Here is a 25,877-nt window from a genome sequence, read left to right on the forward strand (position 1 = left end):
GTCAGTGCATACACTTCAGTAATACAGGTAAAGAGTAGTACAGAACATGTAATACCTCCCTGTACTGTAGGGGGCGCTACCAGACACCAGTCAGTGCATGCACTTCAGTAATACAGGTAAAGAGTACAGAACATGTAATACCTCCCTGTACTGTAGGAGGCGCTACCAGACACCATTCAGTGCATGCACTTCAGTAATACGAGTGTTTTACCAGTAAAATGCCCATTCTGATTGGTCGGTTCTTCCGGCCATTGACACGTTTCACAGATCTGGACTGTCTGTAACATTGTATGTGGATTCTGGTTCAAGTTACAATGGTCCCGAAAAGACCCTTGTATAGTGAAAATATTCTAACCTGCGGCCATAGTAAGTTGAGGGACCAGTGTATTCAATTCCTTGGTACATCAATTTCTCTTTAGTTCCCACCCAATGATATACAATTATGTCATAAGAGCTATATACAGTGGGGCAAAAAAGTATTTAGTCAGCCACCAATTGTGCACGTTCTCCCACTTATAATGATGAGAGGCTGTAATTATCATCATAGGTTATAACCTCAACTATGAGAGACAGAATGAGAAAAAATCCATAAAATCACATTGTCTGATTTTTTAAGAATTTATTTGCAAATTATGGGGAAAATAAGTATTTTATCAATAACAAAAGTTCATCTCAATACTCTGTTATATACCCTTTGTTGGCAATGACGTCAAACGTTTTCTGTAAGTCTTCACAAGGTTTTCACACACTGTTGCTGGTATTTTGGCCCATTCCTCCATGCAGATCTCCTCTAGAGCAGTGATGTTTTGGGGCTGTCGCTGGACAACACAGACTTTCAACTCCCTCCAAAGGTTTTCTATGGGGTAGAGATCTGGGCCACTCCAGGACCTTGAAATGCTTCTTATGAAGCCACTCCTTCGTTGCCTGGACAGTGTGTTTGGGATCATTGTCATGCTGAAAGACCCAGCCACGTTTCATCTTTAACGCCCTTGCTGATGGAAGGAGGTTTTCACTCAAAATCTCACAATACGGGTGCAGCAGGGAGATCGTGGGGGTCCCCAGTGGCTGGACCCCCGCAAACCCCCTGCTGCACCCAGCGTTAGTTTAGAGCGTCGGGTGCAGCACCAGAGTCTTGTGACGTCAAGGCCACGCCCCCTCAATGCAAGTCTACGGGCAGCCATCACGCCCCCTCCCATAGACTTGCAATGAGGGAGCATGGCCGTGATGTCACAAGCCTCGCATCGCCAGTCATCCGGCACAGGGAAAAGTTCGCTCCGTGTCTGGGGTGCAGCATCCGAGATTGCAGGGATCCCCAGCAGCGGGAACCCCGCGATCAGACATCTTATCCCCTATCCTTTGGATAGGGCATAAGATGTCTAGGGGTGGAGTACCCCTTTAAATTATATGAACTTCAAATAAAAGGTTTTTTTCACATATAATGACTTGAAGTAACATTTTGACTTTATGGATCATATAAAATGTCTTTTGATTGGCGGAAATTCTAGTTTTATGCCAAATAAATCTGTATGTACTTTTGTAAAACATGTCTACTCCTGATGTTACGTTTACAGGAGCCGTCCGCCATGAAAAATCCCATTTGTTAGACGTGTCTTCTATAAATAGACCTGATAGATTCACAGGAGATGGATGGAGACCCCCAAACCATCTGCTCAACAAAGACAGATTTGTCCTGCTGAAACTTCACACTTTATGGTGAATTAACTAAAGATACAGTAAAAGTGAACTCTAGACCTCCAGTGAGTTGTAATTCTGTGTTCGATGTTGGTTGCCTGGAGGGACGTTCCAGATGATGACATGCAGAGTGCAGGGTCTTCGATGTTGGCTATATATATATATATATATATATATATATATATAAGAAATATATATATACATATATATTGTGATGACTCGCTCTTGCAGACAGGTGCGGTTGCATTATAGAGGCAAGGAAACAGTACTTTCCAAATCAAAGTTCAGTGTTTTATTAACACTTGGAAAACAGCAAACAGTGTTTGAATGCAGAACAAAGGAAAATGTAACAAAATTCCACCTGTATTCCTTAGTTGTTTGTTCACACCTGTGTCCATGCCATGCGGCATCAAGCAAGTCTTTTCCAAGCCTCCATGCAGTCTGCTGACCAGCTTCCTAACTCTCAGGGAAGAACTCCACACTCAGCTCTCTTTGGCAGTGTGAGCTGTAACTAGCAAATTCCCCTCAGCTGGTGAGGCAGCCTAGCTTTTAGGCCAACAAAAGACGGCCTGGATTGTGGGGAATGATCCCCACCCTACACTTGACCATTCCCAGTAATAGCCGTCCCGGATTGGCCTTATAACCATATTACGGCCACAGTGTCAGTCTGCATTGCAGCACAGACACTTAATAAATACAGAAAGAGGAGAAAGGGAAGAGGTCGCGCTGTCATCAAGTAGGACGAATCCAAGATATAGAAGTAAGTTACTTTATTTGGAATTCATGCAACGCGTTTCAAAACACTCAGGTTTTTTCATCAGGCACCCTTCTATATCCTGGATTCGTCCTACTTGATGACAGCGCGACCTCAGCTTCCATCTTCCCTTTCTCCTCTTTCTGCATATTATCACATCCGCCAGCCGGCGTGGGAAGCCGCTGCAGTTTCATTGTGCTTATACCTCTGTGAGTGTTGTGCTTTTTCAGCACAACCCAACCAGGTGAGCGAGTTTCTATTACCTGCACTCCCTCACCGCTCAACCCGCATTGATTCCACACAGGGTGCGCTCCATGTTCTTTTTGTTTACTTAATAAATACAGGCTCTTACATTACCAAAGCCAGGAGCCTTGGTGACACATATTTCCCATCAACCACCATGCCTTTCACCTTCTCACAATATATATATATATATATATATATATATATATATATAGGTATATATATTTACTGGTTTAGCTGATTATCCATCTGTCTAATATCGTGTAGGGCCCTCTTGTCTCTTTTGCCCACAAAACAGCTCTGACCCAATGAGGTAAATACCCTAGAAGACCTCTGGAGGTGTAATTTGGTATCTGGAACCAAGACATCAGCAGTAGATCCTTTAAATAAGCACATTTAATTTTTTGACAAAATGTATCATAGAATGAATAGATGGAGCACTCACTGCGTATCCATAAGAAAAAAGTTGTTTATTAAACATGCTAATCGACAGAACAGCATAGCGGGTAGACAAGGGTCATGCGTGGATAGGCAACAACCGTTTCTCACCAAACAGGTGCTTCTTCCGGCCTCCACTAAAGTGGAGGCCGGAAGAGGCACCTGTTTGGTGAGAAACAGTTGTTGCCTATCCACGCTACCCGCATGATCCTTATCCCCCTGCTATGCCGTTCTGTCGATTAACATATTTAATAAACAATATTTTTATTATGGATACCCGGTGAGTGCTCCAACTATTCCTTCTATGATACATTTTGTCTGCATATACCTCTGTACTGCCATTTGGATGTTGAACACCCCGGAACATATTATGCAGCTACTTTGCCTCATACTGCCGATCTACCTTTCCCGGCTTTTTGTTTACTAACCTACAGCCTAGCTGGGTCTGGTGATACCTTTTAGGATTTCCATTTTGTTTTCTTATATAGTGCAGCATAGGTTATTTATACAGAATAGGGTAGATATTCTTGTGTATGCCTTGTGCTTAGCTGATGTGGCAGCATGCGTTTTCCGCCATCTTGATTCTTGTTATGCCATTGATATGGATTACTAATGCTGCTTACATTTCCCATGATGCCTCTGGCTTTGAAGACAGAGGGGTGGAGTCTTATCACTGCACTTGCTCTGAGTCCTTTCTAAGTGCAGTCAAGTTCTGCTCTCTTTCACCATAGAGTTATATACTGTATGAGATACAGCTGTATAGGATTATACTGTATAGGATTATATACAATGTACATGACTCTACAGAGCCCTCACAAGAAAACCTTGCATCTACAAAACATAACTATACACATAACAATGCAAAACATATACAGTAACTTATAAGACTTCCAATCGTCATAAAACACCTTAATTGTGAGTATAGGTCAAATCACTTTGTCTTTATGGCAATATATTTCTAAGTAAATGCACTTTAAATATGAAAACGCAAGAACACTGCTTATAATGTGACCTGAAACCCATAGTACATCCATTACTGAAGAGTTATATACCTGACCTGAAGACTCCAAATGTTCATCAAACACCTCAATTGTGATTGTAGGTCAAATGGTGTTTCTTCTCATGGCAATATGTGGTGAGCCACAGTGAATGGCGGGACCACGGGGTGTAGCGGTGTAGGTGGATGGGGCAGATGTTATTAACCCCAGGGGCAAGGTGTTATTAATCCCTAATGTTCTTGACGCCAGAGTGGTTTTTGGGTATCGGGAACTACCCAAACGATATCTCTGCTATCCCAATGGCTAGGCAGTGAAATGAGAGTCCACGACCAGGTTATGGTTTAATGGAGACTTTACTGAGGTCAGACAGTTGTTAAAGTCTCTACAGCTCCACCAGAATCCCAGAGAGGTGGCCAGGAACACAGAAGGACCTCGCAGTTTGCTGGGACCAATTATACTTGTAATAGACTTTGGATGCTTGAGTTTAGGCTTGACTAGACTGTAGGCAGTGACAACAGACATAGACTTAAATGGGCACTGTCATGAAGTAAAAAAAATTGATATGTTAAGTACTACAACATATCTCTAATATACTTTAATTAAAAAAAGGGATTTTAAACAAGTTTAAAATCACTTTTAAATTCGGCCACTAGGGGTCGCCCTCCTAGTGGCCGAATGCATTCGGCAGTGACGTCACTACTGAATTTCGACTCATTTAAGCCTGGCAATGAGTCGAAATTCATGCACTGTGGTGCTCGCTCCCACATGTCAATCAAACAGGCGAGAGCGAGCACGCTGATAGCTGGGGCTGCGCGCATTGGCCAGCTCCACTGGCCTCGCGCACGGCCCCGCCCCCGTTACCCTGTCCCTGTGCCCACTAGTGTCACATGTGCCCCCCGCAAGCGCGATCGCTACCATCACCGCTAGCGGGGTCCCTGTGCCCACTAGCAGTGTCACAAGAATGCCGAGCGCGGCTCTGTTCCCCGTCCCTGTCAGCTGTCAGGGTACGGGAACAGATTTAAAAGCCTTTTGCGCAGCTAATGTAGTACTGCGCATGCGCAGTACTACGCAAATAGCGTAGGGCTAACGCCAGGCTCCTAGCACTGCCTATGTTAGCCCTACGCTATTTGCATAGTGCTGCACCTGCGCAGTACTACGTATGCCGCGCGTGAGGCTTTTAAATCTATTCCCGTACCATGAGACTCTCAGGGTACAGGAATAGATTTAAAAGCCTCGCGCGCAGCACTACGCAAATAGCGTAGGGCTAACGTAGGCAGCGCTAGGAGCCTGGTGTTAGCCCTACCCTATTTGCCTAGTACTGCGCATGCCCCGCTAGCGGTGATGGTAGCGATTGCGCTCGCGGGGGGCACATTTGACACCACTAGTGGGCACAGGGACCCCGCTAGCGGTGATGGTAGCGATCGCGCTCGCGGGTGGCATTCTTGTGACACTATGACATTAGACAATAGGGTGCCTCCAGCTGTTTCACAACTACAATTCTCAGCATGGCCTGACAGCTAATAGCAATCATGGCATGCTGGGAGTTGTAGTTAGGAAACAGCTGGAGGCACCCTATTAGATAAATAAAACACTCATGCATAGACGATGTGAGGGCGGAAGCAAGCGCCCAGCAAGGCATCAGTGACGTCGCGCCTGCTGAGAAGCACTAAATCTGCTCTATTAAAGCGATTAAAAAATTTTTTTTAAGCCAGGTAGGGGGTTAGGGCTGGATTACTACTAGGTAGGGACATATTAGATTATATAGTGCTTGGTGGGAGCTACACTTTAACTTACTGGAGGTGACTGTAGATTTGAGTCTTTCCAGGTATGGACACTAGCACTGAGACATCTGGTCTTCACTATTCCTCAGCAAGAGTGATGGTAGAAGAGAGAGAATTGTAATGGCCGCCCCCTTATAAAGGGGGGGCTGAGCCAGAAGCCCATAGGTAAAGCTGCGGGTCATGTGTTAAACTGGTGCCCTCTGGGTAACATAAATATAACATGTAACATCTCACAGGTCCTTTAGACAATTACATTAGTCCTCCAAAGGTCTTTTATACTGGCTATACATTAGTATGCTGACTATACATATAGTACAATAAATAACATTAAAGTAACAGCAGGGGAGACACTGCAGGGGAGCCCCCAGGTCACTGAGGGACTCAACCTGACAGGGCCTAAGTGTAGTGCAGGACCATGTCCTGTACTGGGACATTACAAATATTTTTCTAAAAAATAATAATAAAATGCATCAAAACCATCAAGAGTGACACCAAAAAAACATATGAGCCTTAGCAGTTCACCTATTCACAATTTTTGCAGTGTGGCTGTGGCATTATTGCTGAAAGAGGCCAATGCCAATAGAGAATCCTGCTGTCATGTACTTGGTCTGCACAATGTTTAGATAGGTGGTACATGCCATGGTGACATCCACATGATGCCAGGATATTATAATCAGAACATTGTCCAGAGCAGCACGCTGCATACTCCATCTTGTCTCCTTCTTATTGTGTGCCTCTTGGTGCCATCTCTTTCCCCAGTAAATGACGTTCACACATGTTCAGGCCATTCACATCATGTAGAACATGAGTCCAGGACACCTTATCCGGCTCCTGTTTTAATACTTCTGTGCCCATTGTCGGTGCTTTCAGTCGACAGGAATCAACATGAGCACTCAGGCCTGTGGCCATGCAGCCCCAATATGCATCAAGCTGTGATCCCCTGTGTGTTCTGTTACCTTTCTATAAGCTACAGTAGTTCTTCTGTGGGACTGAACCAGACAGACTATTCTTCATTCCTAAGGGCATCCATGAGTCTTGGTTTCCCATCGCCAGTTCCCTGGTTGTCCTTCCTCGGAGTAGTTCTGGTAGGTATTAAAGTGTACATCTAGTAAGCCACAGCCACTGACTACGTGTGTTCATTCTACGCAGATCTCGTCTGCGGCACCCCAGACATCCGGTGCACGGAGCAAACTTTGCTCCATGCCAGATGACTGTCGATGCGGGGCGGAGGCTTGTGACATCATGGTCATGCCCCCTCCATGCAAGTCTATGGGAGGGAGCGTGATGGCCATCACACCCCCTCCCATAGACTTGCATGGAGGAGACGTGGCCGTGATGTCACGAGCGGGGCGTGACTGTGACCTCACGAGCCTCTGGCACTGCACCCGACACTCTAAATGAATGCCGGATAAAGCAGGGAGATCACGGGGGTCCCCAGTGGTGGCACCCCCGTGATCAGATATCTTATCCCCTATCCTTTGGATAGGGGATAAGATGTCTAGATGCGGATTACCCCTTTAACCACTGCATACCTGGAACATCTGACAAAACTGGAGATGTTTTGGAGATGTCCTGACCCAGCCATCTAGCCATCACAATTTGGTCCTTGCCAGTATTGCTCAGATCCTTATACCTGCCGAGTTCTCCTGCTTACAATACGTCAACCCCAAGAACTCACTTGCTACCTTCTCTATCCCACCCCTTGACAGATGCCATAAAACACAGTGACGTATTGATAGAGTGTGGTCTCCTAGGATAAGTCAGGTCACTTTATCACTTTGTATTTGTGCCTATAGTGGGGTTTCCCTCCACCGGGAGAGTTATTGTACTGTCAGCTTGCAGTACAAGCACATCCAGTGATCCCAGGAGTCATTAACATAGATGAATAGACAAATTCTCTTTAATGACATTGAAAAGCATTGGCCAGACTCAGCCTTCCTACACAGCAAGTTCCCAATTCAATATCTACAGCTCCCCATGGTGTCTAGGACAACCCTCCCACGATGAGGGAATATCGGCGAGTGAAGCTCCGTACAGCCGGCGTCATTGTGACATTATGTTAAACAAATAAATGATTTGCCATCTTTTTTTTTTTTTTGCTGCAAATATTCTTATTTGTCCTAGTTTAAGTGCGTTTATTGATGCGTAACCTGGGGGATCTCTTAAAGTAATTCGGTTCGGCTAAGCTGAGTGAAAGCAGTGGTTTCATCTTTTCAGAAAAAGCCTCCAAGGTCAATGTTAAAAACATAATTATTTTAATTTACGTTGCAACATAGCTGTTCTTCTCTGGATGGGAACATAACCCCTTTCCGAGCTAAAAAGCTTTCGCTCAAAACACCTCCCCTAGCAACATCACTTAGCAACTAGCAAGACTACCGCGACTCAGCATCTGTAAGTGGAAATTATTGTGTATTTTTAGCCATCGGATGCATCCCAGCGTTGTACATAGGATTTTGTGGCCAATGAGGAGGTTGCGGATTTGTCCCTCTCTGTAGAGTTTTCGTCTGCATTTGCATCACTTTGCTTTCGCTATCCCAGCTGTAAATGGTTAGAAGCCGCCATTATTCACTGTACAGTGACCCCCCCTGACCTACGATGGCCCCGACATACGATCATTTCAACATGCGATGGTCTCTCAGAGGCAGCATCAACATACGATGCTTTTGTATGTCAGGGCCATCGCATAAACGGCTATCCGGCAGCGCAGACTGCTTCAGCTGCCGCCGGATAGCCGTTTACGGTGCCCCGTGTTGTCCACTGACGATCACTTACCTGTCCTCGGTGCTCTGGCGCGTCCTCTTCGGGATCCCCTGCATCGTCGGCGTTCTCCATTGACGTCATCACGTCGCTAAGCACGCCGTCCCGTCATCTAATAGGAGCGGCGTGCGTAGCGACGTGATGGCGGCAACGGAGAGCGAGGATGCCGGGGAAGCAGAGGCCTTGCCGGAGCGTCGGGGGCACCTCGGGGACGCGGCGACAGCGATGGGCGGCGACATCCCAGGCAGCGGTGACGGTCCGGAGCGGCGGGGACAGGTGAGTACAACTTCTTATACCAGTGGTCTTCAACCTGCGGACCTCCAGATGTTGCAAAACTACAACACCCAGCATGCCCGGACAGCCAACGGCTGTCCGGGCATGCTAGGTGTTGTAGTTTTGCAACATCTGGAGGTCCGCAGGTTGTAGACCACTGTCCTATACTTTACATTGCACGGATCCCTCAACATGCATTGGTTTCAACAAACGATGGTCCGTTTGGAACGGATTACCATCGTATGTTGAGGGACCACTGTACAGGTAGTGGGCTGAAGCAGAGAACGCACGGCAAAGTTCTCACATTTTATTCGTGACTACAGCATGTACTGTTGTTACAGGGATGTAAAGTGCAGCTGTGTAAAATTGCACAAAATATTTACAGGATTGGACACTGGGTCATTCCACAAGAGGGCGTAAAAGAGCTTACCCTATAAAAAAGGCTCTCAGAGGCTACTTCTGGGTAGTGTACCTCTTGGTGAGAGATCACTGACTTCTAGACATGCCTCTATGATGCACTCAAAGACATTTTGCCTAGCTGACAGACTTTAAGCAGGACGGTCGTTTTGATAAATTGCCCGTTATCTAAGTTATTCTGACCAAGCTGTTAGGAGGTGTTGGGAGCAGTGGTTATGTAAAGGTATGCCCGCATGGTGGCCCAAACAGATTACCATTAGAGAGAATGGTTTGATTTGCCAACAAGGAAGAGCAGCTCCCACAGTTACCTTGTCCACCATACAAACGCAGGTGAGCCCTTCATTGCACATCGCTGTCTCTGCCATTTCCAGGCGTTTATATAAAGGAATATTGGTGTCCCGGCACCCAATACATTTCCAGCCATTGACAGCCACCGATCGTTGCCTTTGTTTTCCGTGGTGTCCTTAACGAGAAACCTTGACAGCTATGGACTAGAATCGTATCATCTATAGCAACAAGTCCAGGATCTGTTTGAGATCCAGTGATGGTCAGGATTGAGTATGTGATGGCTTCCATTCTGCCTTTGTTGTGGAGAGACACACTGCCCCCTGCTGGTGTGATGATCTGGGGAGCCATCACATATATTAGTCGGTCACCCCTAGTAGTGATATAATGGACACTAATACACAAGTCACCTCTCATGGCCTCCAGCTGGTATATACAGCAGGATGATGGTCGACCCACACACAGCAAGGGTTTCCCAGGAATGTCTTCACCATATTGCAGCACTTTCTAGGCCACTTGGTCAACAGATCAATTGAGCATTTATGGTGACCCAGCTTCAGCAACCTACCAGTGTGCAAGATCTCCAGGCCCAGCTGTAAAATCTGTGGTCAAATATGCGACAGGGTGTCATATGAAACCTGTATATAACCTCCATGTCTATCCATATCTCATCTTGTATCCAAACTAAAGGTGCACAGCAGCGTACTGCAGCCTCCTTGTATCCCAACCATATCTCATCTTGAGTGTCCAGCAGGGTACTTCAGCCTCCTAGTATCTCCTACCGTATCTCATCTTGTATCCAGACTAGAGGGTACTACAGGCAAGTTACTACAGCCTCCATGTATCCCAACCATATCTCATCTTGTATCCAGACTAGAGGTGTCCAGCAGGGTACTACAGCCTCCGTGTATCCCAACCGTATCTCATCTTGTATCCAGACTAGAGGTGTCCAGCAGGGTACTACAGCCTCCTTGTATCCCAACCGTATCTCATCTTGTATCCAGGCTAGAGGTGTCCAGCAGGGTACTACAGCCTCCGTGTATCCCAACCGTATCTCATCTTGTGTCTAGGCTAGAGGTGTCCAGCAGGGTACTACAGCCTCCTTGTATCCCAACAGTATCTCATCTTGTATCCAGGCTAGAGGTGTCCAGCAGGGTACTACAGCCTCCTTGTATCCCAACCGTATCTCATCTTGTATCCAGATTAGAGGTGTCCAGCAGGGTACTACAGCCTCCTTGTATCCCAACCGTATCTCATCTTGTGTCCAGGATAGAGGTGGCCTAGCTGGGTTCTACGGTTTCCATTCAATTGCGCAGTTTTCCCCAATAAACGTATCCCTTTGCTCTAATATTGTAATCACATCCATATATCATCATTACAGTCACACAAAGAAAGTGCTATTCAATTTTATTAACTCCTATTGGGAATGAACAAGTATCATTGGGAGTATTGGAAATGAACCAGTATCATTGGGAGTATTGGGAATGAACCAGTATCATTGGGAGTATTGGGAATGAACCAGTATCATTGGGAGTATTGGGAATGAACCAGTATCATTGGGAGTATTGGGAATGAACCAGTATCATTGGGAGTATTGGGAATGAACCAGTATCATTGGGAGTATTGGGAATGAACCAGTATCATTGGGAGTATTGGGAATGAACCAGTATCATTGGGAGTATTGAGAATGAACCAGTATCATTGGGAGTTTTGGGAATGGACCTGTATCATTGGGAGTATTGTGAATGAACCAGTATCATTGGGAGTATTGTGAATGAACCAGTATCATTGGGAGTACTGTGAATCAACCAGTATCATTGGGAGTATTGAGAATGAACCAGTATCATTGGGAGTATTGAGAATGAACCAGTATCATTGGGAGTATTGTGAATCAACCAGTATCTTTGGGAGTATTGAGAATGAACCAGTATCATTGGGAGTATTGTGAATGAAGCGGTATCATTGGGAGTATTGTGAATGAAGCGGTATCATTGGGAGTATTGGGAATGAACCGGTATCATTGGGAGTATTGAGAATGAACCAGTATCATTGGGAGTATTGAGAATGAAACAGTATCATTGGGAGTATTGAGAATGAACCAGTATCATTGGGAGTATTGTGAATCAACCAGTATCTTTGGGAGTATTGAGAATGAACCAGTATCATTGGGAGTATTGTGAATGAAGCGGTATCATTGGGAGTATTGTGAATGAAGCGGTATCATTGGGAGTATTGGGAATGAACCGGTATCATTGGGAGTATTGAGAATGAACCAGTATCATTGGGAGTATTGAGAATGAAACAGTATCATTGGGAGTATTGGGAATGAACCGGTATCATTGGGAGTATTGGGAATGAACCGGTATCATTAGGAGTATTGGGAATGAACCGGTATAATTGGGAGTATTGGGAATGAACCAGTATCACTGGGAGTTTTGGGAATGAACCAGTATCACTGGGAGTATTGGGAATGAACCAGTATCCTTGGGAGTATTGGGAATGAACCAGTATCCTTGGGAGTATTGGGAATGAACCAGTATCATTGTAAGTATTGGGAATGAACCAGTATTATTGGGAGTATTGGGAATGAACCAGTATCGTTGGGAGTATTGGGAATGAACCAGTATCATTGGGAGTATTGGGAATGAACCAGTATCATTGGGAATAAACCAGTATCATTGGTAGTATTGAGAATGAACCTGTATAATTGGGAGTATTGGGAATGAACCAGTATTATTGGGAGAATTGGGAATGAACCAGTATCATTGGGAGTATTGGGAATGAACCAGTATCATTGGGAGTATTGGGAATGAACCAGTATCATTGGGAGTATTGGGAATGAAACAGTATCACTGGTTGCATTGGGAATGAACCAGTGTCATTGGAAGTATTGGGAATGAACCAGTATCATTGGGAGTATTGGGAATGAACCAGTATCATTGGGAATAAACCAGTATCATTGGTAGTATTGAGAATGAACCTGTATAATTGGGAGTATTGGGAATGAACCAGTATCATTGGGAGTATTGGGAATGAACCAGTATCATTGGGAGTATTGGGAATGAACCAGTATCATTGGGAGTATTGGGAATGAAACAGTATCACTGGTTGCATTGGGAATGAACCAGTGTCATTGGAAGTATTGGGAATGAACCAGTATCATTGGGAGTATTGGGAATGAACCAGTATCATTGGGAATAAACCAGTATCATTGGTAGTATTGAGAATGAACCTGTATAATTGGGAGTATTGGGAATGAACCAGTATCATTGGGAGTATTGGGAATGAACCAGTATCATTGGGAGTATTGGAAATGAACCAGTATCATTGGGAGTATTGGGAATGAAACAGTATCACTGGTTGCATTGGGAATGAACCAGTGTCATTGGAAGTATTGGGAATGAACCAGTATCATTGGGAGTATTGGGAATGAACCAGTATCATTGGGAGTATTGGGAATGAAACAGTATCACTGGTTGCATTGGGAATGAACCAGTGTCATTGGAAGTATTGGGAATGAACCAGTATCATTGGGAGTACTGGGAATGAAATGGTTACTGCTTGTCTTCATAATATTTTAAAAGCAATATTATATAACAAACATTAGTATTATCCCCAGTGGTTTCCTATGTATAAATGTATTCATGTATTCTACCAGTATGACTAACATGGTGTCATTTTGACCTATTTACTTGCGACGGCAATTCATATGTACCTTACGCTTCCGCATGAATGCACCTCTGGGAATCCCATGTTAGCTCTGTATTATTGATTCCAATGCCTGATAACTATGCTGGATGTTGTGTCAGCTCGTATTTCTATTCGGTAAGGAATGTTTCGCCTTTTCGAGCGGCAGAATCTCATTGTCTTATAGACCACAGGTGGTATTCTAAAGATTCGGCTGGATGCAGAAAGAATAAGCGCAACTACTTAGAACACAATTGCTAAGGAAATAGAGGTGTGTTTCCCCACCAGTGTTCCTCCATGTCCCAACATGCCTGGACAGTCAGCATGCCCATATGCCAAAACTGCACCATAATTCTAGCTTTAAAGGGGTACTCCGCCCCCTAGACATCTTATCCCCTATCGAAAGGATAGGGATAAGAAGTCTGATTGCGGGGGTTCCCCACGATCTCCCACAGCACCCAGCATTCTAAACAAAAGCCAGGTTCCTGCGGCAGTGGTTGTGATGTCATGGCCATGCCCCTCGTGATGTCACACCCCCTCCATTCATGTCTATGGTAGGGGGCGTGTCTCCGACACGCCCCCTACCATAGACATGAATGGAGGGGGTGTGATATGACATCACAAGGGGGCGTGGCCGTGATGTCAAGATCACGGCCTCAGACTCCAAGCATTCTGGACAAAATGTTCAGAACACTGGAGCACCAGAGTGCCCCTTTAAAGGGGTACTCCGCCCCTAGACATCGTATCCCCTATCGCCGCTGGGGACCCCGGGGATCGCTGCTGCAGCACCCCGCTATCATTACTGCGCAGAGCGAGATCGCTCTGCACGTAATGACGGGCAATACAGGGGCCGGAGCATCGTTACGTCACGGATCCGCCCCTCATGTCGTCACGGCCCGCCCCCGTCAATACAAGTCTATGGGAGGGGGCGTGGCGATCGTCACGCCCCCTGCCATAGACTTGCATTAAGGGGACGGGCCGTGATGTCATGAGGGGCGGAGCCATGACATCACACTGCTCCGGCCCCTGTATCACCGGTCATTACGCACAGAGCGAACTCGCTCTGTGCAGTAATGATAGCGGGGTGCCGCAGCAGCGATCCCCGGGGTCCCCAGCAGCGGGACCATGGCGATCTAACATCTTATCCCCTATCCTTTGGATAGGGGATAAGATGCTAGGGGCGGAGTACCCCTTTAAGTAAGTCAACTGATAGATGATCTAAACTCATTCTAGACAGTCTATATATGTTTTAGATTTATTAAACAGCCTAAACCACTGGGACAAACTTGGTGCACTTTTAGACTGCCTAGTCTAAGTTTAGATGTATTTGCCCTGAAGTTAACAGGAAAGACCAGGATAATGCAAATAAACAGCGCTGTAAAGTAAACCTGGATTTCTAAGGCTGAATTCACACTGCGGTTGGAGTGTACGGCTGTCTTATCTGGCTGGGGGAGGGGAAAACCGTGCTATCCCGTACCCCAGCCAGACCGGCACCAAACTCCATTGACTTTAATGAGCCGACCGGAGTCAAACAGTGATTTTGTGACTGTACTTAAAACCGTAGTTTAGGCTGGGTTCACATCACGTTTTTGCCATACTGTTTTCAATCAATTTTTATAAAGAAAACCATATGGCAAAAAAACGGATGGCAAAAGTAAACCGTATGCGTTTTTAAACTGTATACGGTTTTTAAAAGTGCATACAGTTCCGTCCATTTTTAATGGGAGGGGTGTTGGGTGGGGACTTTGGGATGCAAATGCGCATGTGCAAAGTAAAAAACGTATACGGTTTCCCGTATGGAACCGTATACATATGCATTTCCCATTGACGTCCATGTTAAAAAAACGTATGCGGTTGCAGTACGGTTTTTAAACCGGAGTCAAAACCGTGGTTGACCACGAATTTGTCTCCGGTTTGGAAACCGTACTGCAACCGCATACGTTTTTTTTAACATGGACGTCAATGGGAAACGCACATGTATACGGTTCCATACGGGAAAACATATACGTTTTTACTTTGCACATGCGCATTTGAATCCTAAAGTCCCCACCCAAGACCCCTCCCATTAAAAATGGACAAAATTTTCAAAAACGTATGGTTTTTTTTCTATAAAAACTGACAGAACTGTATGCACTTTTAAAAACAGTATACTGTTTAAAAACGCATACGGTTTACTTTTTTTTTTTTTTTTTTCATACTGTTCCATCCGTTTTTTTCCCATACGGTTTTCTTTAGAAAAACGGATTGAAAACAGTATGGCAAAAACGTGATGTGAACCCAGCCTTACTGCGGTTTTCGGTCCGGTCACAAAACCTGATATCGGCCCGAAATGAGTCACTGTTTGACTCCGGTCGGCTCATTAAAGTCAATGGAGTTCGGTGTTGGTCTGGCTGGGGTACGGGATAGCACGGTTTTCCCCTCCCCCAGCCGAATCTGGCAGCCGTACCCTCCAACCGCAGTGTGAATGCAGCCTAACTTAACACTGTGAAACCCATAATAGAGGAACAATAACAATTCATCCTGATGCCCTTCACGGCCATTTTCAGTAGATTTGTCCAGAATAATAAATGTGAACTTCTAGTGGTCCCGGTGCATCTCCAGTCAGTGTAGAACCTCTCTCGGTAATTGTAGCAATGTTTTTCCCGTGCAAGGACTTGTCATCTGTGCCGCCATTGATTTGCCATTGATTTTTATGAAGTAAATCAAAGCTGTAGAATTTTTCCGCCAAGAATATGACCCCTGTGTATATGACATTGACAAAATACCTCCCAGCTGCTGACATCTCCCCTTAAATTTTTTATGAAGTTAGATGATCTGGGTCTCGCGTGTCATGGAATCCTGTCGATATGTGTCCCTGTTGATTTAGCTTGTGTTTTCTGAGAACTTTTAGAATTGGAAGCTACATTTAGAATATGCATATACACCGATCAGCCCTGACAGTAAAACCGCTGACAGGCGAAGTGAATAACATTGATTATCTTGTGACAATGGGATCTGTCAATCGGGTGGGTGTATACGGCAGCATGTGAAAATGGACAAGTGTAAGGAATTGAGTAACTGTGATGGTTAGAGGACTGGGTCGGAGCATCTCCAAAATTGGCGGTTTTGTGGGGTATTCTCATTATGCATTGGTTAGTCTACCAAGCATGGGCATATGTACTATAGTCGCAGACCATGTGACTGGTATGGGGACCTTGGAGAGATGGGTGGGCCCATCCTGTTTGGTCCCATTCCTTTTGAACCATGGGTACCTGTAACCCTAATACCAGTTCTCTGGTTTTCCTTCCTTAAAGGGGTACTCCACTGGAAAACATTTTTTTTAAATCAACTGGTGCCAGAAAGTTAAACAGATTTTTAAATTACTTCTATTTAAAAATCTTAATCCTTCCAGTACTTATCAGCTGCTGTATACTAGAGAGGAAGTTATTTTCTTTTTGAATTTACTTTCTGTCTGACCACAGCGCTCTCTGCTGACACCTCTGTCCATGTCAGGAACTGTCCAGAGTAGGAGCAAATCCCCACAGAAAACCGATCCTGCTCTGGACAGTTCCTGACATGGACAGAGGTGTCAGCAGAGAGAACTGTGGTCAGACAGAAAGGAAATTCATAAAGAAAAGAACCTTCTGTGGAGCATATAGCAGCTGATAAGTACTGGAAGGGTGAAGATTTTTAAATAGAAGTAATTTACAAATCTGTTTAACTTTCTGGCACCAGTTGGTTTAAAAAAAAAAGTTTTACAGTGGAGTACCCCTTTAATGTACTAATTTGATATATAAATTAATAAACAATAAACAAATAAATAAAATAATTAATTAATTAATAAAAATCATCTTTATTTTCAGAACCCCAAGTCATCTGCTTAATGCCTTTTAAGTATAACACCGTGAGAGTCGTAAAGGGGCAGAGGATTTATTAAGTTGCCTAAACTTGTATTAAGGCCGCACAAGTTAATTAAGATCTGAAACCTTAAAAAAATCGACAATAAAGGGGACAGGTTCTCAAACGTATACACATAAAAGTTTGGGAGATATTTTTTTTTTGTACTATAATAAATTAAAGTGTTTTAAAAACGCAACACAGTGGTGCCAAAATATTGAAGGCAGATGTCCAGTGAGCTCAGAAATGATATCTCATGGGTATAAAAGGCATCCATACATTTTTTTCTTGTGAAGAAGAGGTTCTGTGGAACCAAACCGGGCCATACCATAAGCTAGAGACCTAAGCTACTACGGTTAAAGGAAATCTGTACAGACAGGAAGAAGTGTAGGTTAAAGGGGTTATCCAGGAATAGAAAAATATAGCTAATTTCTTTCAAAAACCATTCCCTGTCTGTCTCCAGGTTGGGTGTAGTTCTGCCGCTCAGTTCCATTGAAATAATTGGAGTAACACTCAACCTGGGAACAGACGTAAAGCTGTATTTGAAAGAAATCAGCTCTGTTTTTCTATTCCTGGATAACCCCTTTAACAATGATGACAACCATACTTACCTGATCCCGTTCCGTGCTCCCGTTCTCTAGCTATCTTCCACCTTATTTTCCACTGCAGAGCTGACTTGGAGTATGGGTGGAGCTTCCTGACGTCACCACTACTGGACTCAGGAGAGAAGCAGCAGCAGTGACATCAGGAAGCTCCGCCTATGCTCCAAGTCGGCCCCGGAACAGAAGATTCAGCGGGAGAAGCGGAGCTCGAATGGGATCAAGTAAGTATGGTTGTCATGAATGTCATCTGCACTACCTGTCTGTATCGACAGTTTAGTGCAGGTGAAACTGATGACAGATTTCCTTTAATATAATTTTTCGACTGTACACTGAAGCTTGTGGGTCCGACACTCCCGTTTCGCGGCTGATCCACTTGTCATTTTGTAGCGGAAGAAAAAAACAGCGGAAACTCCCCGGCTCCCTGACAAGCGTCACACTGCCGTGTTAGTGGGAAAGTAGCCTTAGACTCTTATCTCCTATCTGCAGGATAGGGGATATGTGTCTGATCGCGGAGGTCCGAGCTATGGGACCCCCCATGATCTACCGTACGGGGACCTGGCACTACTGCGGCTAATGCTCACTGAGGTCGACGACATGCCCCCTCCATACAGCTCTATGGGAGAGGCGGGGAAGCACGAACACTGCATCTCCGCCTCTCCCATAGAGCTACATGAAGGGTGTGTGTCGGCCGTGGCGTCATGCTGCGGCCGTTACGCCTCCTGCACGGGAGAGCCGAGGCAAAGCCCCAGCATTCAGACCCCCCACGATCAGACACCTATCCCCCCATCCTGCACGATGACCCAAATATAAGATTTTTTTCACATCTCAGAATAACCCTTTACTAACCACTCTGTTTCCTATCACTGAGCTTCTACATCCCCACTTGCGCACATTTTCCCTCGCTCCAAGCATTCTCATTTTATGTACCAGCCTTTTAGTCGGCACAGTATGAAAGGCTTTGGAAATATCAAGATACATGGCATCCAACAACTCCCCTTCACATGAAAGCTGATGGGATTAGCTTGATAGGGCCGATCCCTCATAACCCCATGCTGGTATCGAGTTGTGCCTTCATTTCCATTGAGATATGAAAGTATAGCATCTCTCAGAAGAACCTTCACATACTCCACAATGGCAGGTATACTTACAGTAATAAGGGGGAGATGAGGCATCAGACTAACAATGGAATAGTGGAAGCTCAGGTACAGAATAATGGATCCAGGAACCAGCCTTGAAAACTCAGTCTCTGAATACCTTGGGTTAATGATGACTAAAGATGGTTTATTCTCAGTATCGCCCTTGTCTCGGTGATTCTATGGTGTCTACGCTGGAATTCGGGACTGCTCTCTTCATTGTGTGTTGCTTATGTTTTTGTGTTGCGTTCCCCCCACCTCCACTCGCACATAGCTGTGAATAGTTTTATTAGTATGCCTTTTCCTTTTTGCCGAGCTATGAATACTATAGGCGCGTAATTCTTCATAAACCTAGCAGTGCAGTCAGGTGAGGGCGAGTACATCCATCACTTGTGGTACTAGTACTGCAGTGTCTTCAGGAAATATTACCTACAAGTCTGCATATAATCCACAAGAAGAAGTCATCCATTGAGATCGTAAAGTAGCCCCCGGTGAGTTGATGGTGTCAGATACATTACCCTGGTAAAAATAGGCTCCAGTATTTCAGGATTACAAAGTATTGGCATCAAGATCTGTGATATTAAAGGGGTACTCCGGTGGAAAACTTTTTTTTTTTTTTTAATCAACTGGTGCCAGAAAGTTTAACAGATTTGTAAATGACTTCTATTAAAAAAATCTTTACCCTTCTGGTACTTATTAGCGGCTGTATGCTACAGAGGAAATTCTTTTCTTTTTTAATTTCTTTTTTTGTCTTGTCCACAGTGCTCTCTGCTGACACCTCTGTCTGTGTCAGGAACTGTCCAGAGCAGCATAGGTTTGCAATGGGGATTTTCTCTTGCTCTGGACAGTTCCTGATACGGTCATCAGGTGTCAGCAGAGAGCACTGTGGACAAGACAAAAAAGAAATTCAAAAAGAAAAGAATTTCTGTTTTCCACCAGAGTACCCCTTTAACATCTTAGTTTCTTAAAGGGGTACTCCACCCCTAGCTAGACATCATTTCCCCTATCCAAAGGATAGGCAAGGATAGAATCTAGGCTGAGGCACCCCAGACATCCGATGCACAGAGCAAACTTCGCTCCGTGCCGGATGACTGGGGATGCGGGGCGGAGGCTCATGCTGTCACGGCCACGCTCCACTCGTGCCGTCATGGCCACGTCCCTCAATGCAAGTGTATGCGAGGGGGAGCATAAAGCCCCCTCCCATAGACTTGCATTGAGGGGGTGTGGCTGTGACGTCACGAGCCTACGGCGCTGCACCCAATGCTCTAAAACAGGGGTCCTCAAACTTTTTAAACAGGGGGCCAGTTCACTGTCCCTCGGACTGTTGGAGGGCCGGAGTATAGTTAAAAAAAAAAAAAAACTATGAACAAATTCCTATGCACACTGCATATATCTTATTTTGAAGTGAAGAAACAAAATGGGAACAAATAAAATATTTAAAATGAAGAACAAGTAAAGTTAAATCACAAACTTACCAGTATTTCAATGGGAACTACGGACCTTCTTTTGGCTAATGAGATGGTCAATGTCCATGTTCCATATTTGTCACACAGAGACATACAGTCTGCACTGTCCATCAATTCAGTCTGATCAGTGCCCATCAATGCAGTCTGATCAGTGCCCATCAATGCAGTCTGATCAGTGCCCATCAATGCAGTCTGATCAGTGCCCATCAATGCAGTCTGATCAGTGCCCATCAATGCAGTCTGATCAGTGCCCTTCAATGCAGTCTGATTGGTGGAACTCCACTTTTACCCCAGGCTCACACTGGTGCGGGTGCCCTTTAACAGAGGGGCCTACCCAAACTATATGGAAGCAGCAACTATGAACAGAGAGGCCTACCCAATCTATTTAGGGGGCTCCATATAATTTGGGTAGGCGCCTCTGTTAATAGTTGCCCCCATAGTTGTGGTAGGCAAAACATAGCAATAATGCCCCATCCTGTGCCCCCCATATAATAATAATAATTATGACCTGTTCTGATCCCCCCACATAGTAATTAAGTCCGTCCTGTTCCCCTCACATAATAATGCCCTTTGTCCTGTGCCCCTAACATATAATGCCCCTTGTCCTGCCCCCTCAGGGGCATTATATTGAGGGGCACATGAGGGGGCAATATATGTGAGGGGCACAGCACAGGGGGCATTATATCTGAGAGGTACATGACAAGGGGCCCTCTTGTCATGTGTCCCTCACATATAATGCCCCCCTGTCATGTTCCCCTCACTTATAAATGTCCCCTTTTATGTGCCCCTGTTTCATAATGCCCCGTGTACTATACAGGGCCCCTGTGGTGTTTCCTACAGATTACCACACACACACACACACACACACTCTCTCTCTCTCTCTCTCTCTCTCTCTCACCATGGGTCACAGCTCCCACTCCACCATGCTAGAGTACGGATGGCAGCCCTGCCCGGCAGGCCGGATAGATGTCCTTGGTGGGCATAGATGGCTCTGTTCTGTTCCCTGCGCAAGTCAAACAGTTAGTTTGGTCTCCTCCCGGACTTGCAGAAGTCCAAACTCCAAAGGATAGGGTAAAAGTTATAGATTGCAGGGGTTCCGAGCACTGCGATCTCCTGAATGGGACCCCAGCAGTCTGTTGGAAGGGGGTGTGCCTACCCCTGCACGGAGCGGCAGCCGACACGCCCCCTCAATGTATTCCACAGAGGTACATGCAGGGGGCGTGTCGGCTGCGGCTTCCTGCGGGGGTCGGAACAGCTGCTTCTGGCAGACTGCTGGAGCCCGCCGTTCAGGAGATCGCAGGGGGCCCCAGCGCTGGGATCCCCAGCAATCTATAACTTATCTCCTATCCTTTGGATAGGGGATAAGTTGTCTTTCACTGCACTACTTAAGGATTAGGTTATTAGAGCCTGGGCATTTCTACCCAACGCTCAGGACTATTTGTAATTTGGTACCAATCATCTGCTAAGGCGGACACTAACCAATTCTACAGTTGTTTGCAGAGCTAGTCCTAACCCCTGTATAGACAGTGCCCGCATATTAGCCAAGACTCTGTCCATAGGCTTGGGCCCCACCTTACCTGTTGCATTTCTCATATTTATAAGTTTTCTTTATTTTTCAGAACCGGAATACAACAAGAGAATCGAAATGCTTGAAGATATGAGCCTTAGGATTCCATCAAGATCTGCACTAATAACAACCAAGAAAGAACTCTGATCCATCCACGATTTGCTGTTCCCTAAATCCCACGTTTCCTCTATGAATTTAATTCCCAACCATTTTCAACCTTAAAAGCAATGTTTTTTGTGACAAGCACAGGAGATATATAGCATCCGCACCTCATCAGATGACTCATTGCAAACCCTGGATACCAGCTCAGGAAACAAAGCTAAATAAACCTTCATATTGATGCGGATTTGTTACTATATAGTCTTCTTCTTTTTATACTCTGATCTCACGTAGAACGGTTAACCGAAAACCTCATGAGAAGAAGGAAGCATTCGGGATTGCAACACGAAGAATCGGTAAATGGAGGTCAAACGGTTGAAACAACCGGAGGCGTACTGAAAAAGTGAATCTGACATTGATCACTTTCTGGATGACGCGTTACTAATGTGGGAGAGCTGTACTTTCTTCATGAAAACCGACGACATCGGGGCAAAAAATGGTTCTTCCACCTCCAGACAAGCGTCATGTGTGTCTTACAACAATTGTTATCATGACCAGCATGGCCTTCATGGATGCCTATCTTGTGGAGCAAAACCAAGGACCAAGAAAGATCGGAGTGTGCATCATCGTGCTGGTCGGCGACATCTGCTTCTTGATCGTTCTGCGCTATGTGGCCGTCTGGGTCGGAGCTGAAGTCAAGACGGCCAAGCGCGGATATGCAATGATTTTATGGTTTCTCTACATATTTGTTTTGGAAATTAAATTATATTTTATATTTCAAAATTATAAAGCTGATAAGAAAAATGTAGATACTGTGGCTAGGAAGGCATTGACGTTGCTCTTGTCCATCTCGGTCCCAGGGCTCTACTTGGTTCTGGTGTCACTAGACAGCATGGAGTATGTAAGGACATTCAGGAAAAAGGAAGATTTGCGGGGCCGTCTCTTTTGGGTTGCTCTTGACCTGCTTGACATTTTGGATATTCAAGCTAATTTGTGGGAGCCGCATAAAACGGGACTTCCCATTTGGGCTGAAGGACTCATGTTTTTTTACTGCTACATCTTACTTTTGATTTTACCTTGTGTCTCCTTGAGTGAAATAAGCATGCAAGGGGAGCACATTGCTCCTCAGAAGATGATGCTTTACCCCGTCCTAAGTCTCGTGACCATCAACATTGTTACTATTTTTATCAGAGTGGTCAATATGATGTTATTTCAGGACAGCCGGGTCTCCACCATCTTCATCGGCAAGAATATTATCGCAATATCCACCAAGGTCTGCACTTTCTTGGAATACAAAAAGCAAGGGAAGGAATTTCCGCAGAATACTATTGCATTAGAACTCCAGCAGAATTCAATTTCACATAACCAGACACTTCACAATACACAAGGAGTCAATCATGAGCAGTCTCCTTCCAGGGAAGTTATGGATACATGACAGCTTTGCCATATGATGGCGATTTTTTTTAAGGTTCACAAAGGGAGTATATTGGAATAATGGTGGCCAATAAAAGTGATGGGCAAATTACTACTTCACAATGTCATTTGTCAAGAGTCACCATATAAGAACATTTCTGAAGGAGTTGCTGTATAGGTCTGAATTTTGTCGTGTATAGATAATACACAAATATTGGATAACTTCAGATTGCACTAAAGTGTTACATGAATAAACACTCACATATATCCATCGTACTGTATTATAATAATTTGCCCATCTCTGTTTAACAGATTGTTTTAAGAATAAAATGATATCCAAGGCACAAAAATATTTTAATAAAACCTATGTCCCTTGATCTCTTTAACTAAGGTATGGTCCAGCTCATACACTGATAATATCTTATACACGGATGAGAGCCAAATATCAATGGACTAGTATTTGGCTGGGGTTTTATCAATAGTAAGTAATATAATGTCCAAGAAATAATGTACAAAATTGGAATAGTCCTCTGGCTAGTAGTTAAAAATCCAATCTTTATTACTTCATATTAAAACAAGGTACATCGATGCGCTATATGTATATAAATACAAATGAAACACTGACATGTTTTCAAACTCTAGTTCTTATTCATGGCTTGACCAGACACTGTATAAGCTACTCTGGAAAGAATAACAGGTAACACCTTCAAATGACATGTTCCCCCCCAGACAAAAGAATAGCTGCATTTTTAAAGGGTACCTTTCGTCAAAAAAACTTTTGATATATTATAGATTAATATATGCAGAATAACTTATGCTTCTATCTATTTAATTTCCGACTTTGAAAAAATGACCACTAGGGGTCTCCCTACCAGTCCTGGCCGCAAGCCTTTTTTTTTTATAGATTTCAGACTCATGCTGGAGTCCCAAATCTCAGACTGCAGCCGGGACACAGACAAGCTCAGCACTGCTCACTAGCATCAAATCTGCACAGAATAATGTACGTGTGAATAGACCCCATAGGACTTTTCCAACCCCAGAAAAAAGATTAAACATAATCAGGGTACTAAAAAAATAAAGATTAAGTATACTCACCTGCCCTGATCCCCACTGCTGCTGCTAATGCTTTTTGGTTCCTGTGATGTGTCGAACCAGTAGGTAATGCTGTGTTCACTGACTGTGTAGGCTGTTCTTGCGGGGTCAAATGCATACATAGCAGTCAATGAAAATGGACCTCCTATTATGGCATGTGATTTTGAGGGTAGTAAAGCTTGGTGTTTATTTCTCTTTTCACTTCAAGACCCTCTGATCAATAAACCCTCACTCCTTTATTTGCTGACAACGCAGAAGAGTCCTGCACAGTTTCTTACCAGTAGCACAAGCAGGGGCGTACCTAGAGCATTTGGCACCCGGGGCGGACCCTTTGTTTGGCACCCCCCCCCCCCCACACACACACACACGCACCCCCCCTTAATTACACCCCCTCCCTCCCCTCCCCCCAGGAGCGGACTGACAACACTCGGGGCCCCCGGACCAAAAAAAGGCAAGGGCCCCTGCTAGGCTCTGCAGCTCGTCAATCTTCTGCCACGCCCCTATTCCACCCAAATCCCACACACAATAAACTAAAATGTATATATGTAAGAAACACTTTAACGTAGGTAAATTTCCATGACCAATAATACTGGTATACAAGGAGTAAATATATACCACCACACAATAACTGGATAATACCGCCATACTGTACTGAATAATACCACTATACACAGACCAGTATACTATAAAGGATCTGTATACAATATATGTAATTATATACAGGACCATATGGCGGTAGATATCAGCTGTACACAGGATGTATATACCATATAAGTGATTACAGTTACATTTTGGGACTCACAATTACATCTTTTCTGATCAGCGGCGTCCTCTTTCCTTTTCTTCTCCGTCCGGATAAGACTGCCATGTGGATCTCTTAACATCTGCAGGAAAAACATGTCAGACTCTGCATATATTCAGTGCCCTCCTCTACACAATCTTTCCATCTATAGGCCCACAAACTGTAATAATGCCCTCCTTGGTGTCCTGCACAGTAAAAGGGCAGGTAGGTAGGTAGCCAGGTAACCCCCTCCTTCCCATAGGTATATGCAAAGTTACACCCCCCCCCTCTTTCCCATAGGTATATGCAGAGCTACACCCCCCCTCTTTCCCATAGGTATATGCAGAGCTACACCCCCCCCCCCCCTCTTTCCCATAGGTATATTTAGGGCTGGGCGGTATACCGGTTCATACCGAATACCAAATATTTTGGGCTGCACGATATGGATTTTCCCCCATACCGCAATACCGGTTGGGCCCATCCCCCTCGGGAATGTATTATCAGCCTAGCACAGCGCTGTCCC

General features: G+C 44.8%; 1 protein-coding gene across 4 annotated transcripts in view; it reads left to right on the forward strand.

The window, feature by feature from the left end:
• Window positions 1-24,833, forward strand: part of TMEM121 (transmembrane protein 121) — an 84,062-nt gene extending 59,229 nt beyond the window's left edge. For 3 of the 4 annotated variants that reach the window (XM_056545342.1, XM_056545340.1, XM_056545341.1), the window contains one exon: window positions 22,022-24,833. In XM_056545342.1, the coding sequence (XP_056401317.1) occupies window positions 22,565-23,503 (939 nt within the window). In that variant the 5' untranslated portion in view covers window positions 22,022-22,564 and the 3' untranslated portion in view covers window positions 23,504-24,833. Of the gene's footprint in view, window positions 1-8,721; window positions 8,940-22,021 lie in introns of those variants that run through there. The other variant, XM_056545343.1, reaches the window with a different exon arrangement.
• The last annotated feature ends 1,044 nt before the right edge of the window (window positions 24,834-25,877 follow it).

Source organism: Hyla sarda, chromosome 11, assembly GCF_029499605.1.
Source record: "Hyla sarda isolate aHylSar1 chromosome 11, aHylSar1.hap1, whole genome shotgun sequence".
Lineage (NCBI taxonomy): Eukaryota > Metazoa > Chordata > Amphibia > Anura > Hylidae > Hyla > Hyla sarda.